General features: G+C 37.2%; 1 protein-coding gene across 2 annotated transcripts in view; it reads left to right on the top strand.

The window, feature by feature from the left end:
* The first annotated feature begins 14,181 nt into the window (after positions 1-14,181).
* NALF1 (NALCN channel auxiliary factor 1) overlaps positions 14,182-25,028 on the top strand; it is a 620,077-nt gene continuing 609,230 nt past the window's right edge. For both annotated transcript variants that reach the window (XM_012751853.3, XM_012751854.2), the window contains exon 1: positions 14,182-15,774. In XM_012751853.3, the coding sequence (XP_012607307.1) occupies positions 14,863-15,774 (912 nt within the window). In that variant the 5' untranslated portion in view covers positions 14,182-14,862. The remainder of the gene's footprint in view (positions 15,775-25,028) is intronic.

Raw genomic sequence — 25,028 nt, forward strand, 5'->3', positions numbered from 1 at the left:
TGGATTTTTTGGGCCCACCCACATAATTCAGGATGGTCTCATATTAACATAATTGTGTCTGTAAATACCTACTTTTCAAATTCAGTAGCATTCACATGTTTTGGAGATTAAAAATTGGAAATATCTTTTTTGGGGCTAGAGTTCAATCTACCACATGCCCTTAATCAAGTCTAGGATGTTTCCTTGTGTCCTAATTTTGTGAGGGTCTGTATTATGAATGAGTGTAGAATTTTTTCAAGTGCTTTTTCTGAATTTATATTTCATATATTTATGTGTTTTTAATCCTTCATTCTGTTAGTATATTGAGTTACATTTATTGATTTTCAGTTGTTAAATGAATCTTGCATTTCAGGGATAAATCCTTTTGCTCATATAGATTATACTTTTAACAAATTGCTTTCTTTGATATTTTAGTATATTGTTATGTTCTTGAGGGCTTTTGATCTGCAGCTTTGTTTTGTTTTTACTTGTAATATTATTGCTAGGTTTTGGTAACAGTTATGCGGCCAAAAAATTGAGGATGTAGTATTCTTTCTCTATATTCTGAAAGTGTTTTATAATATCGGTCTTATTCTTTCCTTAAATATTTGGTAGAATTCAACAGTGAATCCATCTGGGACAAGAATTTCCTTTGGGGAAAATTTTCTGATCATAAGTTAAATGTCTTTAATGGATAAAAGACTATTCAGACTTTCTTATTGTGTTTTATTAAGTTGTGTTTTCCAAGAAATTTGTTAATTTTATCTAAGTTGTCAGATTTATTGTCATAACATTTTTGGAAATTGTCATGTTACTCTCTAATGACTGTAGAATTAGCAGAGATAGCCCATCTTTTATTCTTGATAACAATAATTGAGTTTAATATTGTTATCATTTATTATGTGTAAGGTTCTTTCCAAATTATTTTCTTATTTCCATTTTCTAAAAGTAAATAATTATTAAGCGTGAAGCACTGTTCTAAGCACTCTTATTACCTAAATCTCACAGGAGTACTGTGAGTTTGCTGCTGTTATCCTCCTATTTTACAGGTAGGAACACTGAAGCACCAACCTGTTCGATATGTCACAGTTAGCAGTGGCACAGCCAGGGTCTGACTACACGCTGACTGGCTTCAGAATATGCACTTTTATGCATATTAGTATAAGCTTCTGCAAGTATTTTATATAGCCTTTACAATAAGTTCAAGAGCAAATACTATGATTAATACCAGTTTTGCAGGTAAGGATGTTATGTTTCAATTACCTTGAGTTAATTAACTTGGGTGAATGAACTTGCAATGAATCACAAATGTAGTGATCTGTGAAGATAGAACTTAAACCTAAGTGTGTCATTATAATCTTCATATATGAGGCTTATGTTAACTATGCTTCAGGTCAATGAAGTAACAGAAGGTAATGGTAGTATATGATGAGACTAGCGTGGGTGGAAAAAATAACTAGTAGCAATTGTCAGGGGAGTAGGTGAGGCTTAAAGGAAAACATTTGGGCTAAAGGACCACGTTGCTTTCCAGCTTTTCCAGCATAAACTACTTGTGTTTCCTTTGATTAAGCCATTGTGCACCCCAAACACGTACTACATACACTGGAGATGTACATACTGGAAAATGACATTGTGGGCGGTGACATGCTGATGACTTATGGAATATCATCTTTTAGCCTTAAGGAACAATGAAAACTATGCTATGAAAAAAATCAACTTACTGACTCAGACAACGGTCACTTCCAGGGATAGGTTTTATTTTGTCCACACAGATTCAAAAATTGCGAGTTTTCCTGAGGACACAGCTCCATTGCCTGCATTTCTTAGCTGCTTTATTCTCTTTGGCTCTATTGTCAGACAGGTTCTCTTCTTCCCATGCCAATGTGGCTACCGGTGTACTGATCTCTTTTCCCAGTTCTAAAGATTCTAGGATTGAGCCTCAGTGGCTCTTTTTGGGTTCAGGTCCATTCATTACACAATCACTCCAATTAATTGGATGTGATATTGACTGAGAAGGCCTGGGATCTCTGTTCACCTAAAGATAATACAAAAAAGTTTATGTTGGACTGTGAGTGAATGGTGAGTGGTCCCCTCCCTATGTGCCCCTGGAGGTAACCACTATCTAGATTTTTATGCTGTTTTATAGTTTTACCAGCTATATGCATTTCTGAATAATATCCTGTGGCTTTGTCTGTTTTTGAAATTTATCAAGTAGCACACGTTATGTTTTGACTGGCTTCTTTTAGCTCAATATTATACCTGTGAGATTCATGCAAAATATTGATTGTATTTGTGGTTTATGCATTGTGATTGATGTATTATAATAAATTCCATCTATGCATAGACCACACTGTATCCACTATAGTGTTGATGGACATTTTTTTGTTTGTTTTTACTCAGAGACTAGTGCAAAAAAAAGTGTGCCAATCACATATCCTATACAAAGAGCACACATTTCTATAGAACATATAAATAGAACTGAGTTGCTGAGTTATAGGATTTTCATGTTTTTGAATTTAGAAGATAAGGCCAAACTGTTATTCAGAGCATTTGTAACAAGGTAAATTCCTACCAGAAATGTGTGAGAAGTCCTGTTGCTTTACATCTTCACTCCACGCTGCACTGTCAGATTTTAAAAATTTTTTGTCAATATGTTTACATATCATTATTACAAATGTAATTATCCTTGTCATTCCTGATTTCTAATGAAGTTAAGTAAATTATTAAGTTTTTTAAACATCTGAATATCCTCTTTTCTAAAGTACTTTACTTTTTGTACATTTTTATTGGTTTTTATGTCTTTCTCATATGCATGCTATCTCTCTTTTGTCCACAGATGTTTTTGTTTATATATTTTATAGTACTCATTCTTTGCTCCTAAATAATATAAATTACGGGTGGTGTTTTTATCTTGCTTAACAGTTACTTTCTATTTTGAAGTAAGGAAGTTATGTTTATATGTTCTTGTTTTTATAACTTTCTATTTTACAGTCGATTTTAATCAACTTAGAGTTGATTTTTTTTTTGGAAGGTTAGACTCAAACATCAATTGTATCATACATTATTATAATTAACCCCAGAACTATTTATTGAAAACAATTATCAAAATATTTATTGAAGCTCTTCCACCGCCTGCATGGCTATGTCTGTCACGAGCCACATACCCACATAAGAGGAATGTCTTCCTGTGTCTAGACCTGTCATTCTGTACATTGGTTTTCATGAATCTCTATCATCCAATACTATGTTGTAATAATTATTATCAATTAATAATTAAAGTAATTATATAATTTATTTTCCAAACTGGGATAATATTGACAGTAAAAGAATGTACCCTAAAATTAAATTACATACATTTTAGAAATATTCATTTATTTGTGCGTAACTCAATTTTATTATACTGGTGAACCTAAAGAAAGCCCCACTCGAAATTATTTTTAAAAATAATGTTAATTCTGAAAAAAGAAAATAAGTTACACAATGTTTACATAGTTTATAGTAAAGCAAGTTTTAAAATTTTTAAATTTGGCTCTCAGAATTAAAAGATAACAAAGGCAGAATAATTTACCTTGGTAATAGTCACAAAATCATTTTTTACCTGTGTGTGTTTGTAATAGCCTGTCACTAGCATATTTCAGAAATAAAGGTTTATTTCCCCCAATATGATTATTTGCAACTTGTTATAGAATTTACTGCAAGCTTCTTCAAATTTTAAATTTATGATTAATAATTTTATTTTGTTGAAAATGTTGATTGAATTTTCTCTGCTTACACAAATATTTTTGAAAAATATTCTTTTTGAGTTTTGAGCTACCTGGTAGACTCAGAGAAAATTCTGCTAAATGGAGGGTGTTATTGTCTTTTTAAAAGATATTAAATGTGTAAATATTTTACCAAAATATTTTGTAGGTACTGTTTTTAGTCCTTATTCATATTATCTTTTTTTTAAAAAAATTTTATATGAGAAAGTCTCTTTAAATCAGTTGATTCTATTTATGATTCTTCTGAATGTTTTACATTTATGTGCTGGGAAATCATAGGCCTTCTCTATTTCATTCTGTTCCAGTCAGAACATAAATTTATCCAATTAAAATAGAAAGTTCATCAAAAATTCTTCTCACAATCCAAGATATTCCAAATCACACTTATAGAAGTTGAAAATTAAATTCTGTACACCATCTGAGCTCTCTGATTTGTTCAGTTCCTCCCTTGCTTTTGTTGGGATAATTTTCAATGTCTTTTTGCTTGCAAGGTCTATTTTCAATAATTGCAGTTCATCCAGTTATTCAAAAATCTGAAGTTTCTTAGCACTCTATTCATTGAATACTTGGATTAAACGTTTCCAACCAATTGTGAACAAATGGAACCAGTTTTTATAGAAGACGTTTACAAAATGATTCGATAATGCCGTTACGGGTTTGATCTAGCCACATCATTTCTAAACTTTGCTATTTTTGATTGGTTATTTCAAAGGTGCGATTATTTTTTTTTTAATTCTTTCAGATCAATATAAGAAATTAAACTACAGTTTATTCACTTTGCGGCCACATGTTTCTGGTGTGTTTTCATTATCTGTCAAAATGTTAATAGGATTACTTTTATTTTTCTCCACAGAATAGCTTTTTATGAATTAGATTATCTTCCCTTTTTGCCCTTGGTGACTCCCACATTTGCTTCTGCCAGTTTAGCTATAAAGCCTCACCACTGTTCCTGAACTGACAAATTTCTGAAGAACAAATTTCTGGAGTATTGGACAGAGCAGTTCATCCTTTCTGTCAGGCAGATATATTTTATATTTTATTCAGCTTTCCTAGCTGCAACGAGCCTGTCTTCCAACAATAGAAGTGGAAATTTCTTTCTTTTGATAAATGGTAGTTCACTCTCCACATTGTGGTGTTGGGTGTGTGTGGAGTGGTCAGGAATGTTCTCTCTCCATAGCTGCCAGACTCTGAGAAGCCACATCTGTAGAGGTTACGGTGTATTCCTCAGAGATCCTGGACTTGGAGTCTGATGTTAAGATTCCAAAATGAGAAAGAAGGTTATATATTTGAATAATTATTCTTTTTCTTCATCTCAGTATCTCCTTTCTTCTTGTGATCACAGCACCCTAATTTACTTTGGGGAAAACTCTCCTCAGCCTAGGTGGTGTCTGTAAAACTAACTTCTTTCCTGCATTTCTGAATAAAACACGTGCAGCAGACTAAGCCCTTCAGTATGTTGCTTCCTCTTGCCATAAGTGATTGATTCAAGGATGGGTTCTCGGACCAAGCGAGGTTGGGTAGGAGCAAGAAATCTCAATGCCGGGGACTTATATTCAACCTGGGATATCCAGAGGCCAAAATGTGGACCTTAAGAGAGAAGCCAACACAGTGGAACGCAGAGCTGAGAGAATCAGAGAGGCTGAGTCTTGCTGCCATTGACTGAGCTGAATATAGATGCATATGAAGCCAGCTGTGTTCCTGGACATTTTGGTAATAAGAGCTAATATATTCATTTTTCTTTTCTCAAGTTAGTTTCCAGTAGATTTTCTATGACTTGCAAATAAAATAGACCTAATTGATAGAGGCGGTCTGTATTGGCGGAGGGGAGGGAGCAGCTTATATAAACCTGTGTATTTTGAAGGGGTATGGATGAGAAGAGGACAGGTGAATGTCTGCCATTCCTTGAGTGTTCTGCATTCAGCACATACAGACAGGTGGGGATCCACCACAGGTCCAGGTGTGGACCACCTGAGGCAACGCTAAGGCACTGTGAATGGTTCAGGAGCGAGCACTTGACTGAAGCCTCTCCAATCACAGTGAAACTCAGGACTTTTGTGGGAGTTTCCAGAAGAGAATCTGTGATTTCTAATGGTCCTGAACTTTGGAGCATGTTGGATGGTGGCTGCTGACACAATCCTGCCGTGTGAGTGAAGCACCTAGGTACCAGCAGAGCCAAAAAATCAGAAGTCGGAGTAAAGGGTTCGCAGTAAATCTGGCAATAAAAACATTATGGAACCCCGCGAAATCCAACTATGCCTGAAAGAAAGCTTATCCCTGGACTTTTCAGTTATATGCTTCAATAAATTGATCTTTATTAAGTCTATTTAGGATTTTTTATGTTGCTTTCAACATAGATATCCTAAATGATGTGGTCTGTGGTGAGCTGTCCTTGGTATAGTTGCATTATATAGGAATAAGCATCTTTCATGGAGCATGTATTAGAAGAAAAGATATGTGAGATCCTATTGAATTATGTCTTTACACATATCCACCTTCACTCAATAAATATTGATATGTCCTGTCACTCTGGTAGCTACAGTAAATACAAAAAGACAAACTGCCCAAGAGTAGACTATAACAAGGTTAAAAAAAGAGAGAAGAAGAAAAAAGACAGATGTATAAACAAACACAAGCAATATTTATGGGCACCCGCCAAGATAAAGAGTCTACGGCAGGTATTACTGACACGATATGAATGACCCATGATAGAATTTCAGGAAGTCCATGAACCCTGAAAAATTATAGGCAAAATGTTGAGTGTATGAGCCTATAAACCTATTTCAGGGAGAATGTGCAAAGCTGTTATCAGGGAAGCAAAGAGGTACTTCACCTCGAAACGGTTGAATTACTGCTGCATACATTATAGTGGGAACACAAAAAAGGAAATAGTCAATATTAAAATTGTAACTACATTCAGAACATGTTGAGGACATGCTGACATTTTTATTCCTAGGAAAGCACATAGAAACTACTTAATATACATTGGTGAAAGGAATTAATGAATGACTAGCTTTGTCTGGGATAGTCAAGGAAGGTACCAGGGAAAGAATAATGTATGCACTGAAATTTAATGAATGAATCAGAATTTACAAAGCAGGCTGAATTGGTGACATGTTTGTTCTTTTGATGATGAGTTTACATGATCTTAAATTTAATTTTCTTCGAATCCCTTAAAAGTAATGTATAAAAGTATCAACCCGTATCTCTAGACTGTAAGCACCATGTAGTGAAAGAAGCATATTTACATTGTCCAATGTTGAGTCAAGGAGAACAAGATATTTTACCAAACTTTTAGTGATTGTACAATAAATGTTTCAAAATGGATCAATGAACGTACATTCCATAGTATTTTAAAACTTTAAACTTTTATGTTTGTAAGTTTGTGGAGGATACGTGTATCAGTGTCAGAGAATGAATCAGCAATATGCATATAAGACCCTTGAATAGGTAAGAGTTTATGTTCCCTTTAGTATAACTATAAATTTTGACAATCAAAAGACTCATTATTACATAAACTTAAATCTTATAATTTATCTTGGACTTTTCCCATTGATTTTAAGTCTTCTTTCATAGTCATATCTACTTTTTTCAGTTAAGTTTATTATTTTCATATTTAATTACTTAACATGCCTGGAAGTTGTATTAAGAAAATAAATACCTAAGTGAGTTCATATCCAAATATCTAGCCCATTGTCTCAGAACCATTTGTCATGTAATATTTTTCTTAATTTTTTATCATATACTAAATTCTAAGTCTTTTTTCTATAGTTTTTATTTTCACCACTATTCACCTATACTTGGCCCACTTACACATTGATTTAATTATAATATTATTAAACCATGCTTTAGCACCTGCTAGGGTTATCACCCTCATTACTTTTTAAAATTCACCTGCATTGGAATGTTCCCCAATTGGGTAGCCTCTCTCTTTGGATGGAGGTATCTTACGTGTGTTCTCCCTCCTCCTTGTTTACAATTAATTTCCTCCTAAACTCCACCACCATCACCCCTGTTCATTTTAAAGTTTGAGAACAGTGAGGGGAATATATCACGCAGAGACCACTCTTTTGTGAATGTATCAGATCTCAACTTATGATTACACTTGTAGCTAGTGTCACAAAACTATTCCCTCTATCGTATTGTGGGAACAAGTGCCAGCTGTGCAGTAATGTCTGGCAGTAACTGGCCTAGGAAAGCTGCTCTGAGATCTGCCCCCCTGGCCTCATCCATGCTCTGGCTGGAGCTTCTCTGAGAGATGGAGGGGCAGAGGCCAGGTCCTGCATCAAATATTCAAAGAATGAGTAAATCGTCATTCCCCCCCATCCCCCGCTCGGCTTCTGTAAGAGCGGACTGAGTCCTGTGACAGCAGCATGAAGGCGACTGAAGGTGGAGGCAGATGTTTCCCCTGACAGCTGCAAGCTGCCGCAGGAGCACATTCAGGGAGGCTCCATTCTAGAGTCTATTTAGAATTCTTGATAAACTTTATAACTTGTCAAATTCTAAAAAAAGAACTATTTAAATTGAAATTGTATTAAAAAACCGTATTTATACATGGATATAAGGCGAATCCACATAAAATAAATACGTCTGAGGTCCAGTCCTTTTTATGAATCAGAAGCTTATCCTAAAAAACCTTCCATACATTTGTATGTATCAAATTTAAAGATGAAATGAAATTCAATAGCTGAAAGTCTTCAACTCGTAACATTTTATGCATTGATTTACATACACTCTTAAAGTAGCACATAAAGTAACATATTAATTTTAAAACATGTTTTTATATTCTAAAATGTCATAAAACAAAATTATTCAAACTCTTCACTTGTATATTGGACATCAGAACCTTCATTAATTACCACAAGAGCCACTTGTGAAGCCACCCAGCTGTCATCAACTTCACTCTTATCAATTTACTTGGCCTGTCACACTTGGAACGTTCTATGATGATGTCACCGGGAAATTTTGTACCAAACCAGAGAATCCATGCATATAATGGCGAGACTGTTCTTTATCTTTTTATATCAAAAAATTTCCTGAAAAATGCATATTCTTAACCACTGTCACGTGAACACTTTTTATATTGTTCTCTACCGCGATTTTTAAATGCTTATTTCAAATGATATCTAATACTTGGTATTGTGAAATCATTACCCCAGAAATAATTACTAAATTTGCCTCCTTTAAAAAAATGCTTTTGTTAGAAATGCTCCACTGGCTAACCTCTACAAGCATCTAAAACTGACATTGAAGAATATTCTTTCAGGAGAATATACCTTCCCAAAAAGAAGCTTGAAATAAAATAGTCAGAGGCACTTGTAATATGAGAGATTTTGCAAGGGTCCAAATACAAGGTGGCTGCCTCTTTTCTAATAGGCTATCTCTTTTAGGAAATGTAATCACACCTTGTTTTCAGGCATATTTAGATTGATTCGGGGAGAATTTGCGTCTTTATAACAATTATCTTCCTATTTAGGCACAGGCAGATTTTTCCTACTGTTCAAATCTTTTCTTATATTTCTCAATAACTTCTGTTCATTTCTCCATATGGGCCTTGCTCTGTGTATCTTGGAGGCAGTATTTCCCTCTGTCACTTTTTTACTTGCAAAACTCTGTGTGTGTGCACACATTCTTAGAACAGTTGGCAAACAGTAAATAATTTCAATGATGATGATGATAATGTAGATTTGTAAAGTTATATGTGGTGTGCTATATTTGCATTCTATGAAAAGTGTCCATGAACTAATTCTATTTATGTTAACTCTTAATCACAAATAATATTATTTAACACTACATTCTCCACAGATGAATCTTGGTAGGTTTAAAATTTAGAGTATGCACCCTCATTTAACTGACACTTGCCATGCCAACCAGCAGTGCCATCACTGTGGCTAGTAAGATTCATTGGTTATTCGACATTATCAAGGGAATTTGGTTAAAAATGCAGTTTCTTCAGTTCTTGCCCTAGTTCTACAGAAGCAGGTCCCGAAGAGGTGCCCAAGTCCCCACTTGATTCTCTGCCCAGCAAAGTTTAAAAACTACTGAGCTAAAGCATAGTGGAAGTACACAGAAAATTTTAGTTTTGCCAAATAAACCCAATTGAGTTAAAGGTGAAAACAAGGTTACAGAATGACACTGGGCACATTTAACATCTTGGTAACTAACTTGAGCACTCAGGTACCTTACAGTGGTAGAATCTGCTTTTATCTTAAAGAGATGTTTGCGTTAGCAAACTATAGTGAGCTTAAAACCTTAGGGTCTAATCTTATTTTTTTAATAAATAAACTTAGACTATTCCTTATCAGCTATTTATGCTTAACTTGTTTTTAAAAATGTTGACATGCTTGTCAAAAATGTGCACATTATTTCTGTGAATTCTGAATCACAAAATTCCTTTTATAGATTAATATGTATATAAGGGTATAAGCTATTTTCACTTATATGTGTCACATAAACAGTGTATAGGAACAACAAAGAGGGTGTGCCAATTTTTGTGCATTCACAAGGCATTCAGCATGAGCAAAGACAATATCACAGGGTTGTATTTATTTAATTTATGGAGTAGATATGTTGAAATAATGTTCTTTATTAGAAAAGATATTCTTGATTTGACTATTCTTCTATGGTAAAAGTATTTGGCAAATGGGGGTAACTCTAAGGAATAAGGATGAATTTTTGAGAAGACAACAAATATATCACTTTATTGTTTTTATAATAGAAAAGTAGAATAAGAAACCCATCTCCTTTCCAAGGTATAACAAATCTGGCCATTTAAATAGGAATAAAAGTACAGACACCCATGAAAATAAGCATAATCAAATAAGAACTTTGAACCTTTGAGGAATAAGAATATAAGCATAAATGACACCCTGAACAGTAACCATGGAGCCATGATACATATGCAGATTATTTCTGCAATGTGCTCTTGTATAAAGTATATCCTGTCACCAGATCCCTCAATATAATGTATTTGCAACTCTCTGCTATTTAGCAGCCTACTGACATGTGCCTGTGCTATTAAACTTCTCTATGCTATTAGTCACACTCTTAGGTAAAACCTACGCAGGAGTTTCTAGACTCCACAGCCTGCTTTTCCTGATAAATGAAACCTACATTCCAGCCAACTTTTTTGCTCTTCTTTGCCACTGTGCAATATTTTAGCTGATAAGCTAAAAAGAACCAACATCTATTAATCTGGCTGACACTTTCTCTGAACATATTCCTCATCAGGATTTTAGTGAACAATGATGTCAATGAAAATGAACATTTAAGTCGCAATCTAAATTTTCTTAATGAATGCCAATAACTCTCAGGAGAAAAGCCATTTTCCCTCTGGTATTATACAGTATTGTTCATAACAGAGCCCGGCTCCTCTCTCTGGCACTCTCCCTTGCCCACGCCCAAGGTGTGGATCACATGCACACAGACCACTTATCCACAGACCCTCCAAGGGCTCTGGGTTGCTTCCACCTCCTGTATCCTTGAATGCTGCTATTCTTCTGAAATGCCCTTTTCCACCTCCTTAAAGACTCATTTTTGATGCCAATCAATGCCTCCATTACCTATTTATACCTGGTCTCTCTCAAAATCCTATTGGAGGTCACAGCTCTACTCTGAAGTCTCAAAATTCGCTAATGCTCATGCATTCCCTTGTACTGTGATTTTGGCTTCGTTGTTTTTCTCTACCACTTGACTAAGCTTCAAGAAGCCGGACATGGTCTTTCATCTGTCTTCTATGATTCACCCTAGAGCCAGAATAGAGCAAACAAAGGAGGAATTGGTTGTTGACAGTTTACTTTTAGTGGACCTGCACTCCTAAATTCATCTCTTATAAAAGTGTCCTAATTCATGAGAAACATTACAGGAAGGCAAGGTCAGCTTACTTAAAAACAAAAAGTTAACTCTAGTCTATTATAAAAAGTAAAAATTAGATTAAACACTATTATTTTAATGTGGTATGTAATACTTTCTACTAAGGAGCCTTGAAATATTTTCTGAGACATAATTTGACTACAGCTGCATAATAATCAGATAAAAATAACAGAACCTACTTTGTTTCTTTACCTTGTTTGGAAATTATCAACATTTAATTTCATATATTGTTTATTTCTTTTATTTCTCCCCTTTTAGTTCTTTCTCATTTAATCACCCAGTTGGAGTAAGAGAGAGATGCTAATAATCTGAGCCACCACTAAAACCTGTATGTCTCTAATTAAAAGTCAAGCAATATTAAATGGAAAATATATTACTATCTACTAAATGTGGATATGTATTCTATCATACTTCCTACTTCAATCTTTCAAAAAATCTGGGCTAGTAAATATCACAAAACTGGAGATGAGTAATGTAAAATAAGAATATTAGGAAGATGCTATAAAATGGAAATATTGAGTATATCTTGGTGTTGAGATCATATATGACTTTTTAAATTACTCTTTGGTTTTGTATAATTTTCTGCAATGTCCATAAGGTACTTATATAATAACAATAATTATTTGTGTGTAAATATATGCACACATATATATTTAGTTTATGAAATATTGTAGCTGAGGGTCCACATATAAAGTACAGTTGCCTGATTAACAATCTTGTTAATAAATAATATTTTTGTTTGAATTATGAAGAAAAATGTTGACATTAATCAGAAAGTCAACACATTGGATTCCAAAGTCTTAAAATGGTATACTTACACAAATGGTCTTTGAAAACATTACATGACACTTAATAAGGAAACCAGCCATCCCACTGCATGCAGCTTTGTTGCGGTCATTACACATATTTCTGAAGACCTTAACATTCATATGGGTAAAATTTAGTATATACAGTACCTTATTACGCTGCCCATTGGGTTCTGAATCCTGCCCATTACGTTTTGCAGTTTCCCATTTTAAAAATATAATACCCACTTCTGCATTCCCCGCACCCACAGCGCCTGCGAGAGGAAAAGGACACGGATGGCCCATCCCTTTGGTTTCTTAGGCATTTACTTAGAACGAAGGCACCCTATAAGGCCCAAGTGCATGTGCGCCCAGGCAGGGGATTAGTGTCATCAGAAGGCAGGGAAGGGAGGTCAAGGTAGCAAACCGCTGTCCTCCGCGAACACCAGAGACCCCAGACAGCGCTGCGCTCCGGGCACGCGCGCAGGCGGCGGCGGGCACCACGCGCGGCCGCCGCTCCGGCGGGTCTGGCGGGGGTGCGGGGCGGGGCGGGCAGGGTCTTCAGATAAAAGGAAACTGATGGTTGCCCACAGCCTTGACCCTTATGAGCCAGAATCGAGGTGACCCAAGATTTTCCCAGTGTGTTGCAGCTTTCCCTTCTCCGAACTCCGAGAGCCGACGCTAAGGGGCACCAGAGACTCAGGCTGCAGCGACCGACTCCCGGGCAGCCCGACTCGCCCGCCGCTGCGGAAGTCCCGGGCGACAGAGAAACCCACCCCGGTGGGGGCTGGGCGCAGCGTCGCGGGGCGGGGGTCAGGGGAGCTTGAGATATTCGGGATCGGAGGAGGGATCCTCAGGGATTCAGACGTGAGCGCGGAGGGAAGGTCTAGCAGTGGCCCCGGGTAGCGCGTGTCTTACAGATTTTTCCCTAAGACTCTATTAGGCCACTTGGAATCGTTACTTTCCACTGTGAAAGCATGGGCAAAACGCACGGCGACACAGACACAGACGCGCACACACACCCCATCCCTTCCAGATAATAAACCAGTTGGCAGGATCACTTAACGCGCTGGTGATCTGCAATTGTCTAGGGATCCGAGACACATTCGAAGAGACGGAGTGTCACCTCGTCTCTCCTCTGGCCAATTCGAGCTTCCTCCCCTGACCTCCAGCCTTCCATTCGAAGCGACCACTCCTCACTGAAGGTGACCAGACCCCAACCCTCGCCCCAGTAGAGACCTCTGACCGAGCGCCCGCGACTCGGACTTTTTCCAGAGACAGACAGCGTGGGAGATGCTCAAGAAATTAGCACCCTCGGCCACGCAGTCCGCATTCTGACTTTTCCCAGTGATAAACGGAAAAAAAAAAAAATAGTGGGGAGGGTGCACGGAAAGGGACGAGCAGGCACACGCGGCCGGGCGGGGGCCACCCGCACCGCCGCCCGCCGCCCGGCCCGCGCCCTCCTCCCGGCCGGGCCGGCGCCAATGCGCCAGGATGGAGCGATCTCGGCGCGGGAGGAGATGACGCAAAAGCCAGCGCTCCCCCCAAAAAAGTGTCTCTCCAGGACGAAGATGGCGGCAACTTAGCCCGGGGACTGAAGATGACTGTGGCTCCCGGGAGGCCCAGCCCAGGCGATTCGGCCCGCAGGTCCGGGGGAGGCGGCGTCAGCAGTCGGAGCCCCGGCGGCGGCGGCGCCCGCGGGCAGACCTGCGGCAGCGGCGGCGGCGGCGGCGGCGGCAGCAGTTAGAGCGCGGGGTGGGGGGTGGGGGGGAGGGAGAGCCCCGCCGGCCGCGGCAGCCCAGGCTCCGGACTCGGGGCGAGCGAGCGAGAAGTAGGAGCGGGAGGCGCAGGAGAAGCAAAAGGAGAAGGAAAGGAAGGAGGAGGAAGAGGAGGAGGAGAAGAGGAGGAGGAGGAGGAGGAGAGGAGGAGGGGAGGCGCTCTGGTCGCCGTCAGTGGGCAGCGGAGACGCGGCATGCCCCTGGCAGGGGAGAGCGGGCTGTCCTCAGCAGGGCCATGGGGACCCGCGCGCTGACAATGCCCGGGTGAGAGGAGCAGCGCCAGCCACCCCGCCGCCTCCACCAGCGCCTCCTGCACTCAGCCTCGCCACCGGCCACCGGCGCCAGCCTCGGCTCCTCCGCCTGCCTCCCTCTCTCCCCTCTCTCTCTCCCCCTCTCTCTCTGCATTGTCGTTTCCCACTCCACAGAGGATGGGGTCGGCCGATGAATAGGTCGGAAGCAAGTCACATCTTCCTTCACAGCCTGGTAATGTTTATGTAGGCAAAAGAGAGAGAGAGAGACCGAAAAGAGAGGGAGAGAGAGAGGGAGAGAGAGGGGGAGAGAGAGAAAGAGAGAGAGAAGAAACGGGAGGAGGGGATAAGGAAATTAAACCTTTAAGTCAATGCATATTGTGGTGACACTGGCACAGGAGCCCTCACGGTGGAGTCGGCCAGGGCTGTGCGTTCCCAAAATATGACCAGGGGTGCTTGGATGTGTCGGCAGTATGACGACGGCTTAAAAATCTGGTTGGCAGCACCCCGGGAGAACGAGAAACCGTTCATCGATTCAGAGAGGGCTCAGAAATGGCGACTGTCTCTGGCATCTCTCTTGTTTTTCACAGTCCTGCTCTCTGATCACTTGTGGTTCTGCGCCGAGGCCAAACTGACCCGCACCCGGGACAAGGAGCAGCAGCGCCAGCAGCAGCAGCAGCAGCAGCAGCGACAGCGGCAGCAGCAGCAGCAGCAGCAGCGGCAGCGGCAGCAGGAGCCCTCCTGGCCCGCGCTCCTGGCGAGCATGGGGGAGTCCTCGCCCGCCGCCCAGGCACACAGACTCCTCTCCGCCTCCTCGTCCCCCACCCTGCCCCCCTCCCCGGCAGACGGCGGCGGTGGCGGCGGCAAGGGCAACCGAGGCAAAAACAACCGGAGCAAGGCTCTTTTTCTAGGAAACTCTGCCAAACCTGTGTGGCGCCTGGAGACTTGTTACCCCCAGGGCGCCTCCTCGGGCCAGTGCTTCACGGTGGAGAATGCGGACGCCGTGTGCGCCAGGAACTGGAGTCGGGGGGTGGCCGCCCGCGGGGAGGAGCAGCAGGTGAGGAGCAAGCACCCAACTCCGCTCTGGAACTTGTCGGATTTTTACCTTTCGTTTTGTAATTCCTACACACTTTGGGAGTTGTTCTCGGGGTTGTCCAGTCCCAACACTTTGAACTGTAGTTTGGATGTGGTGCTCAAGGAGGGCGGTGAGATGACCACTTGCAGGCAGTGCGTCGAGGCTTACCAAGACTATGACCACCATGCTCAGGAGAAATACGAAGAGTTTGAAAGTGTGCTCCATAAATATTTACAATCGGAGGAGTACTCGGTGAAATCGTGTCCTGAAGACTGTAAGGTAGGAACAGTGGATTTTTCCCCCTTTTCCTGTAGTTTTCTATCTCCGTTTGCTCAGTTGGGGTGTCTTCTCGAGTTTATTTACTTATTTTTGGCTCTGGTTTTGTGACTTTAATCATTATTTTTGCGGTTATAAGAGCTTGGCATGCTGTTTGAGTGGGGGATACCTGGTGGATTATTGGTGTACTGATGCCTTCATCTGGGAATCCTTGGAAGATCAGGGAAGTCCCTGGTCTTCTGAGATAACAAAGCTGGTGCTTTCGCTGCTTGCTACACCTATGCAATTAGCTCAAACTCTATTACATCTTTTCAAAATGGAATTTGACTCAGACTCAGAAGGGTAGCGATGGGACTGCATTGTGATGCCCACAGGTAAAGTCAGAAGAGTCTGAGAGAGGTATGTATGGTTTGGCATATGGATCTGCACACGTGAACTCTCTGATAGTGACATCATTGAGTTGGTTGACCAGGCAAATAAGAAAAAGTGTTTGCAGTTGTTTATGTAGGAAAAAAAATGTTTGTTCAAAGGTAGTTCTGGTTGTTGGTAAAGTCTGGGGGCTTACCTGAGCATATGTACTCTCCTTAAGTTTCCTGTTTTGTTTTGGACATTTGTGTAATTTTGATCTGAGTCTCACTGTGAGTGGGAGGTTGTAATTAGGTATCTAGTGATTGATTAGCAATGTTGGGTTATTTATCAGACATATTATGTAATTAGCTTGAATTTTTCAGTGTGCTTTTCAGAAGTGTTAAATGGCAAATGTTTGATGCTGTAAATTAAAATTTAGTGAAATGTTTAATGACATGTATTATATTTAAGATATACCTGTTGTATGTAATAACAAATATAACCCTTGCTGATTGGCAAAGAAGTCTATGCAAGTTTCTTAAGAATTAGTCTAGGCAACCATGTGTGTAGGTCCTTACAGAGGTGCTGCTGTCCATGGTGCTGAAATGAGGCTTGCCCAGAGATCTACTGAAAATGAAGATACTGCAGTGACCTTTACTAGGGAAGATGCAATGATAAAACCTCTCTAAGTCTTAATGTTTTGTTCCAAAGGTAATCTCTTAAACAACACAATAAACTAATATTGCTTTTCACAAGAAATACACCAATTCTCTCTCCTCCTTTTTCTTTCTGACTACCTCAACCCTACACGCAAACAGAGCAACTATTCCACTTTGCTTTGCTTGCTTTGTACTGGAAAAGTGCAATCAAGGATAGCAAAGATCAAAGGGTTTTTTGATACTTTGACAAGTCAACTGGACTAAGGAGTACCTATTTTAAATGATCATAGTTCAAAGGCCATATTTTAATTTAGGTTAATTATGTTTTTGACAATTAAACTCAAATTGACCTTGTTTTATCATCATTCTTTAAGACCAGAAACATAAATCTTTGTAAAGAGTAAATCTGAGTCTATAACATTAATTTAGAATATTATTTGACTGGTTAAGCAGATCGTAAAATTTTGTACCTTGTTTTTTTTTTTTTTTTAACTATACCACTATAACTCATGCCTCGGAATTAAACTTAATCTTAATGGTGGAAATTAATAATAAATGACTAGTACATTTATTGCATAGTTACTCATTTTGACAAAATGTGTTGCACTGAAATTGTGAAGAAAAAGAAATTCTGTGACTGCTAATTCTACAACTAATGAAAGGTTTCAGACATTTCTGTATATTTATGTTTAAGAGTGGCACCTTATAATAATTGAATTTGCCTGCTTCCCAAATGTGAGCCCTCATTTCTAGTAATTTTAATTTGTATAGTTCAGTATTTAAAAAACAATCTGTGTTGTCAATATTGAATGTAGCATATTTTCAGATAGCCATGCTGTCTGTATCTTTTTCCAAATGTTCAAATAAATATATAAAACAATTTCTTTCCACTTAACCTGAATTAATTCTCAACTTTATGTTTATATCATCATAGCATTAAGGTGTAGTGTAAGTTAAACTCATTAATAATGTCATTGAGTGCTTCTGGATTACATTTTTCTGTAAAGTAGGAGTTGTTAACTGTATACACAAAAGCATGTTAAAAAAAACCCTTAACTCCTTTAAGATAATCCTTCTTTACATTGAAAAGTAAACACAGACACTTAAGTTTTCATCACCACAACAGAGAACTAATTACCTGTTATGTCTTGTAGCTATTTCTTGGTTGTACAGTTTTTTATTGTTGTTTGTCAATATGAAACATTTATTTCATAATAGCTATTTTAAGAAATTACACTTTCAAATTTAAAGTGCTGGTATTCTTAGTTAAGACTCACAAATCAATTGTTTTTATGAAGAAATGTAATAGAAGCAAAGTTTCTTAGTTTAATATATATTTTTTCTATAATTCTGAAAAATCCTCAAGCACACTCACATACAAACAATATTACATGGACTAAAAGTCATTTGTCTTTGAAGAATGTGTTTGTGTTTCTTTCTGAATACTTTTACTTATTTCAGACATTCTTGTAATTATGAAATTACTATCATTAGGACCCTTGTTCAAGATATAAATGCTATGCAAAATTTTTTATTTTTAAAGACATCCATCAAGTCATAGGCTACATTAAAAGTAAATGTACTATATTTCTGTAATTGGTAATATTTTCATGAAAAAATTAATTTTAGTAGTTTATAAATATATTGATTAAAATTGTAGATAGAAGGATACATAATATCATGTTAGCACTACAAATTGCCAGGATTCATAGTTTAGAAAAATATATTAACTTTATTATATCTATATATAACTAAATGATTAATACAGTGTTTTCTAACTTTTTAGAGTGTATTACTCTCTAGTTTTATATTCTGCCTCCATTAAAAAGTTGCAAAATTCTGAACACAGTGCCTTAGACCACTCACCATCCTGACAAATGTTGTTAAATTCTAAATATGTATAAAATTAAAATGGATTAAATATCATTTTGATTTAAATTGTTTAAAGAGCTTTTTGACCAATTATTCAAAAGAAACCTTTTAAAATAGATCTAATAGAATTATAGTGACTTGAATTCACAACAATTGAAGATCAAATACAGCTGGGGGATTTACTTTGGTAAACCATTGTATTGCCACATATTGTAGAAATCATTTACACCCAAGAATATTTTTTAATATTCTGAGAAACAGCTGAATTAGTCTTCTTAAAAAGTACATGCATGCATTTATCTATAAATAATTTATGGGAAAATAAAGAACAAGACTGTTGCATATATCATGTATACTATAGCATTTAATTTGGTATCATACATAAATTGAGTAGCAAATATTATGGAAGTAATTTTCCCTTGTAGTCAAAAATGTTTTTAGTATATAACAAGAATCTGACAAATCTGTCAAAATCTTCAAGTTGGCTGGCAATATTAAAAAGTGAAATATTCTAAGCTACAAAATTACCAATCTATTTTATAAACATGATGGATTTTTACTTAAAGATTTTCTCACAAATGCCATTTTTTAGCTCCTGAGAATTCCTGAAAATAAATATTATAAAAATGAGATATTTAGGGAATATGTTTTTATGTTACAAGTAAGATTTTATATTTACTGAAGCTTTATTTACTTAGTATACCCTTGGACAGTTGGTCAGTGAAAGTGGGTTTGACTTTAGATTCTAACATAATTCATTGCACTATTTGTACATTAGTTCTGTCGGTATTAATTCTAATCTTTTTACTGTCAAGAATGTGTGCATTTTCATATTTTTATTTTTACAATCTTATATTAAAGCAAATTATGATGCTTATTTTTATTTAACAGACACTGACTAAACATAGGGTTTGGTTTATATAATATGCAGTTTGGAAAAAAATGTATTTCTTAGATTTTTATTTATTTTAGTGTCAAGCACTATAGATGCATAAAGAAATAATTTTTAGAAAGGAAATCAAATATCTCACAATTATTTCCATTTAAATTTTGAACCTAAAATATTATTTTGCTCTGATTAAGTGGTATTGTAATATTATGTCACTGTCTATAAGGATGGAGTACACATCTGTAAACAGATCTTTTTTATATTCCACTACTTTATTTTAATATTATTTTTATAGTTGAATTGCTTCTATATAAAATAAAAAGTCTGATCATTCATATGACTACTTTAAAAAATGTTTATTGATACAAAGTCATTGTACATATTTTGACTACTTTAACCATTAATAAGGCTATTTATGAAATCAAAGAGACTATCATAATCTTTTTTATGATTTTTACTTTTCATATTTTGTTCCATGTACAACTATTGATTTATGATCCATGTTTTCTTTTAAAGAGAAACACCTAAAATTATGCCTTATTATTAGATGCCTGTTTTCTTACATGCCAAAGAATAAATATTTTTCCTTTAGACTTGGGTCAAATTAGTAGCTATCGAGGATATAACCACAAAGTTTGAATAATTGGTGTTGTATATCAGATTTAGTCACTCAGGAGATGAGGTTAGCATTTGCATATGCAGGCGAATTAAAAGTATGAAGGAAGGGAAATCAATCAGGACTCTCAGTCTCATCCTCTCCTACATATAAATCATTATTCATTAAGATAATTTTTCTTGCTAGATTAAATATACATGACCAAATGTACAGATAATTATTTCAAACAAAGGACTTTGACTTGAATTATCTGAACTATTGCTTTTATTTTATTTATTTCTTTTTAAAATCATTATCTTCTGTGTCAATCTCACAATGACTAAGCATCAAATATTTTGTTTATATTGAAGGTATTTCTTCAATATTAGTGAACATATATATTCTAGATTAGTGGTTTTGGGGGTTACAAAGGGATATCCTGAGGAGCTTTAAAGCACTGAAGCTGGGCATCTTCAACCCCAAGACAGTCTGATTTTATTGTTCTTGCTTGTGTTGTGGGCCTGGGCTCTTTCAAAGTTTCCCTGGTGATTCAGATGTGCAGCCAAGGTGGAGAAACTCCATTCTGGTTGACAGTGACAATGAATGTGGAATGACCTTTTAACATCTATGTCTCAATAGTATGTAATAATCCATTTTGCACAGCTGATGAGAATAGAACTCAGGCAGATATAATTCTTTAAAGTTGTAAAGGCAAGAAAATATAGCCAAAGGACAGAGAAGCAAATATGTATTGATGAGGCTGAGGAAGTGGACGAGAGGTGAACTAACTGGGCCTCCAGCTTAGGGCTTGTGTGAGAAGGTACCATGGAGATAAGGAGATGGATGTGTAAAGTACCAGAGTTTGAATGTTTAAGGATGTGTCAGCTGACTGTGGATTTTCTGTTTTTTAGCCAGGACTGAGTCATTATACTGGTGTTCACATAATGGGTTGAGCACATGAGCACAGAAATTGAATGACTGTTTTTGGGAGACTAATCAACGATTTGATAAAAGGTGTCCTAGCCTCATTATTTTTGTCTCTAACTGTATCCCTTACACATGGCTAAAATTTAGATTTTTTTCAAAAGTATATGGTTGGTTTTAAGAGAAAACCTGTTGGCTTTTCATAGTGTTTCACTTGATTTAAGTCTATTCTTTCTTCATCTATTCACTTTAGTAAACTTAGGAATGTACTCATTCTTTTTCACTTTTTTTCACTGTGATGATTAACTATGTTTTATTTTTCACTTACTTCAATAATACTGGAATAACTAGTTGACATTCATATACTATTCTGAATATACAAACTAAGTACTCACAGATTACTACCAAGCTTTATTTGGAAATTAGTTTTAATAAGATCTTATAATTATTCTGTTTTGAACTGATTGTAATATCAGTTATCTTTTATTTTAACATTTTGGGTTACAAGATACTATGTAAAACTAAATCTAAATTTTATCTAATAAGAAATTAAGTATCATTATAATCCAATAGCGGAGTTTCTTTAATGGAATGTTATAATTTATTCTGATTCTTTAATAGTGAAAAAAAGAGATGGTCCATATGTGTTCTTTTTTGTTAATAAACAATGATTTATACTATGTATTGTACTAGAATGCATGAAGCTATTTAATTCGTGGGTGCCTAAGGTAGCAAAAAATAATAGTTGATTTTTTTCTACTTAGTGTTCTATTCAGTCATTTAAAAGCAAAATGTTATGGAAACTATCATACATGGTAAAAATCCTGCAAAACTTGTGTGTGTAATACCTATTTAAATACTGTTGTTGACCTTAGCAGTGGTATAACCATACATATTTGTGAGGGTGAATGCAATGATCATTTCTTTGCAAATACTTGGAGTTTTGTATGTCAGCTGCTCTGTGCTGTACAAGAAGGAAAATTGATTCTACCAAAATTATGAGCTTGATGACTTACTTAGCCTCTTACCCTCTCTTTTCCTCTCTTCCTTGTCAGTCTGCTTTCTTTCTGTAACCTGACTGTGTCTTCTCCTGCCACTTAGAAGCTGCATTTCTAGGGCCATGTACCTTGGGAAACCCAAAGTTCAGAATTCTTTCTTTTCTTCTCTGTACTTCCACTCCCATGAAAAAAGATTGGTCTCTTTCTTACTAAACTATCACTGACTTTGTTTATTTGAAAGGAGAATTGAACTAAGATATAAATGGATGATCATGACAAAGTATTACTGTCATAGAAAATGACTTGAACTCCTCAGAAACTGAAGTCCTAGAGCAAGCTTCCATAGCAGCTAACAAGCTTTAGAGTTTATGAGACATCAGAAACTATTCTAATTCCTTTAATTCTCATGTCAACCTTATGAGGTAAGCATTATCATAAATTTTACAGAAGAGTTAGGCAAGGACATACAGTTAACTATCTCAAGGTCAAACAGCCAGGTGATGTTAAATATGAAGTTCATTTCATCACTTTAAATATTTTCCTTTTCCTTTTGGTTAGGAATATCAACAAACATCCCAAAGAATTAAGAGATTAGCATAATAAGCCCAGACATATCTGTCACACAGATTTAACAGTTGTTAAAAATTTTGCCATATTTGCTTCTTCTATTTATTTTAAGTTTATCATTGAAAACATTTTACAGATGATATAGCAAGCTAAGAAGGCAGAAATATGAGCCTACTGGGCAGCTGGGGTGGATGGCCGAGTTGCTCATGTCAAAGGCTTAGGGGATATGAATATGAATGACTAGCATGAATATTGGAAGGACATGTAGACTTTTGGCTTCACATTTAGAGCTGAGCAATGAAAGGATGTGTGTAAAGTTTTGGTGGGAGGTAAGTAACCTTTGGAAACCTGTAGTAATTCTTATGCATTCATAAGTTCATAGTGACTGAGTGCATTACTCTGAGTGCATTACTCTGAGTGCATTGTTGTGGGCTGCCACAACAAAATTCTTCATATTGTATGGCTTAAACCACAGACATTTAATTTCCTGTAGTTCTGGAGGTTTGAAGTTCATGATCAAGGTGCATGAAAATTTGGTTTCTAGTGAGAGTTGTCTTCCTGGCTTGCAGACAGCCACCTTCTCCCTGTATCTTCACATGGCATTTCCTCTGGGTGCCTGCAGTGAGAGAACTCTGATGTTTCTTCCTCTTCTTATAAAGATATTAGTCCTCTTGGATTAACCATGCCCCACCCCTGATCTCACTTAACCTTATTAGCTTATGATAGTCCTCATCTCCAAATACAGTCACATTGGGGGTTTGGGTTCCAACACAGAAGTTTTAGGAAGCAAGTTCATCTATAATTCTTAGTAAGGTATGTGTCAAGGGCTATAGAAAGTGCTCACCTGTAAAGGACTATTTATCCCCTGGTAAAGGCTTTGACATTCATTATCTGTATGATAAAATATCAGAGACAAATTTTAATCAAGGGATTCCCTTGGGATGATTTTTTTTTCTGAAAAATTATCTCTGGCAATAATGTGGCAATAGGTTGGCAGAGAGATCAATTCCAAAGCTGCTATATTCTTGGGAGTTAATAGGTTGGTCTTCTAGATCAGCACTGTTCAATATAACTTCCTGTGATGATGGAAATGTTTTATTTTCTGCCCTGTCTGGCATGGTAGCCACCCATATGCTGCTATTGAGCAATTAAAAGGTGGCTAGAGTAAATGAGAAACAATTTGTACTAGTGCGAATTTAAATAGCCCCATGTGGCTAGTGGCTACCCTGTTGCATAGAAAATTCTAAATGACTACAGCAGCTATGGAAGTGGAGAGGAAACACCAGAATCAGGAGACTTTTGTGAATTCAAATTCACAGTGACCAATTTAAGTAGAGGGAGGATATGAATCCAGTTTTGTAAAATGTGTAACTGGGCATATGTTGGTTCCATTTAATGAAATAAGAAATAAGGAAGAACAAGTTGGGCTTGAGATTGGTGAATAAAACAAGGGCATCATGTTTTGGAGATAACAACATAAGATGCCCAGTGGGCAGTATGCCGGGTGAGGAGGTGTTTGGACTGTGAAGTTAATTCTCCACACTTATTATAGGTTTGACCTGGAAGCCATCGGCAGAGATTTAAAACAGATGATGTGAAGAGAGTGCCGAACATGAGTCTTGAGGAAGATCAGCAGCTAAGGGGCAGAAAAGAGACCTGGAGAAGAGACTGAGAAAGGACAAGGAATGAGAGTTAGAATGTGAGTGAGAATGAGGACAGGAGGGTAGGGGAGGGAGGGATGAAGAGAAGAGAAGGAAGGAGAAAAAGGAAAAAGAGAATCATGAGACTGTGCTGATCTGTAAGGCATAGGGAAGAATTTTAAGAAAGATACAGAGTCAGTCAAGAGTATCCCACATTGCAGAAAGGACAGTTCTAGGATGAAGCCTAGAAATAGGTCACTGAATTTATCCATTAAGTCTTGGTCACCTTGCAAGAGTAGTTTTAATAGAATGGTAGAAAAAGATGTCAACATGTGATGGATTAAGGAACGAGTGGGAGTTGAGGAAGTAAAGACTAGTCCAAACCACTCTTCGCTAAGTTTGGCAGTGAAAAGAAAAGAGAGTAGAATAAGTGGGAAGATGGATGTGAGTTTATGGAAATACATGAGTTATTATTAAATAAACATTAGAATATTTGCACCTTTGATCTAAGATCCAGATAGGAGTATAGGATTGAAAGGATCATATTCAGAAAAAATTAATAAAGCCACCAGATCCCAAAGAAGAGGTTTCACCTTATTGGTTAGCCTTGGGGAGGAGGAGAGGTTGTATCTTGTACATGCTGCTATACATCTAAGATCTTTTATTTTTTTGTTTATATTTTAAACAGGAACAATGATTTACTTTCATAATTTCAGAAAATAAACACATTATCCATTTGAATATGCTTGAATGAAGTAGAAAACT

Source organism: Microcebus murinus, chromosome 13 (assembly GCF_040939455.1).
Source record: "Microcebus murinus isolate Inina chromosome 13, M.murinus_Inina_mat1.0, whole genome shotgun sequence".
In the NCBI taxonomy this organism is placed as follows: domain Eukaryota; kingdom Metazoa; phylum Chordata; class Mammalia; order Primates; family Cheirogaleidae; genus Microcebus; species Microcebus murinus.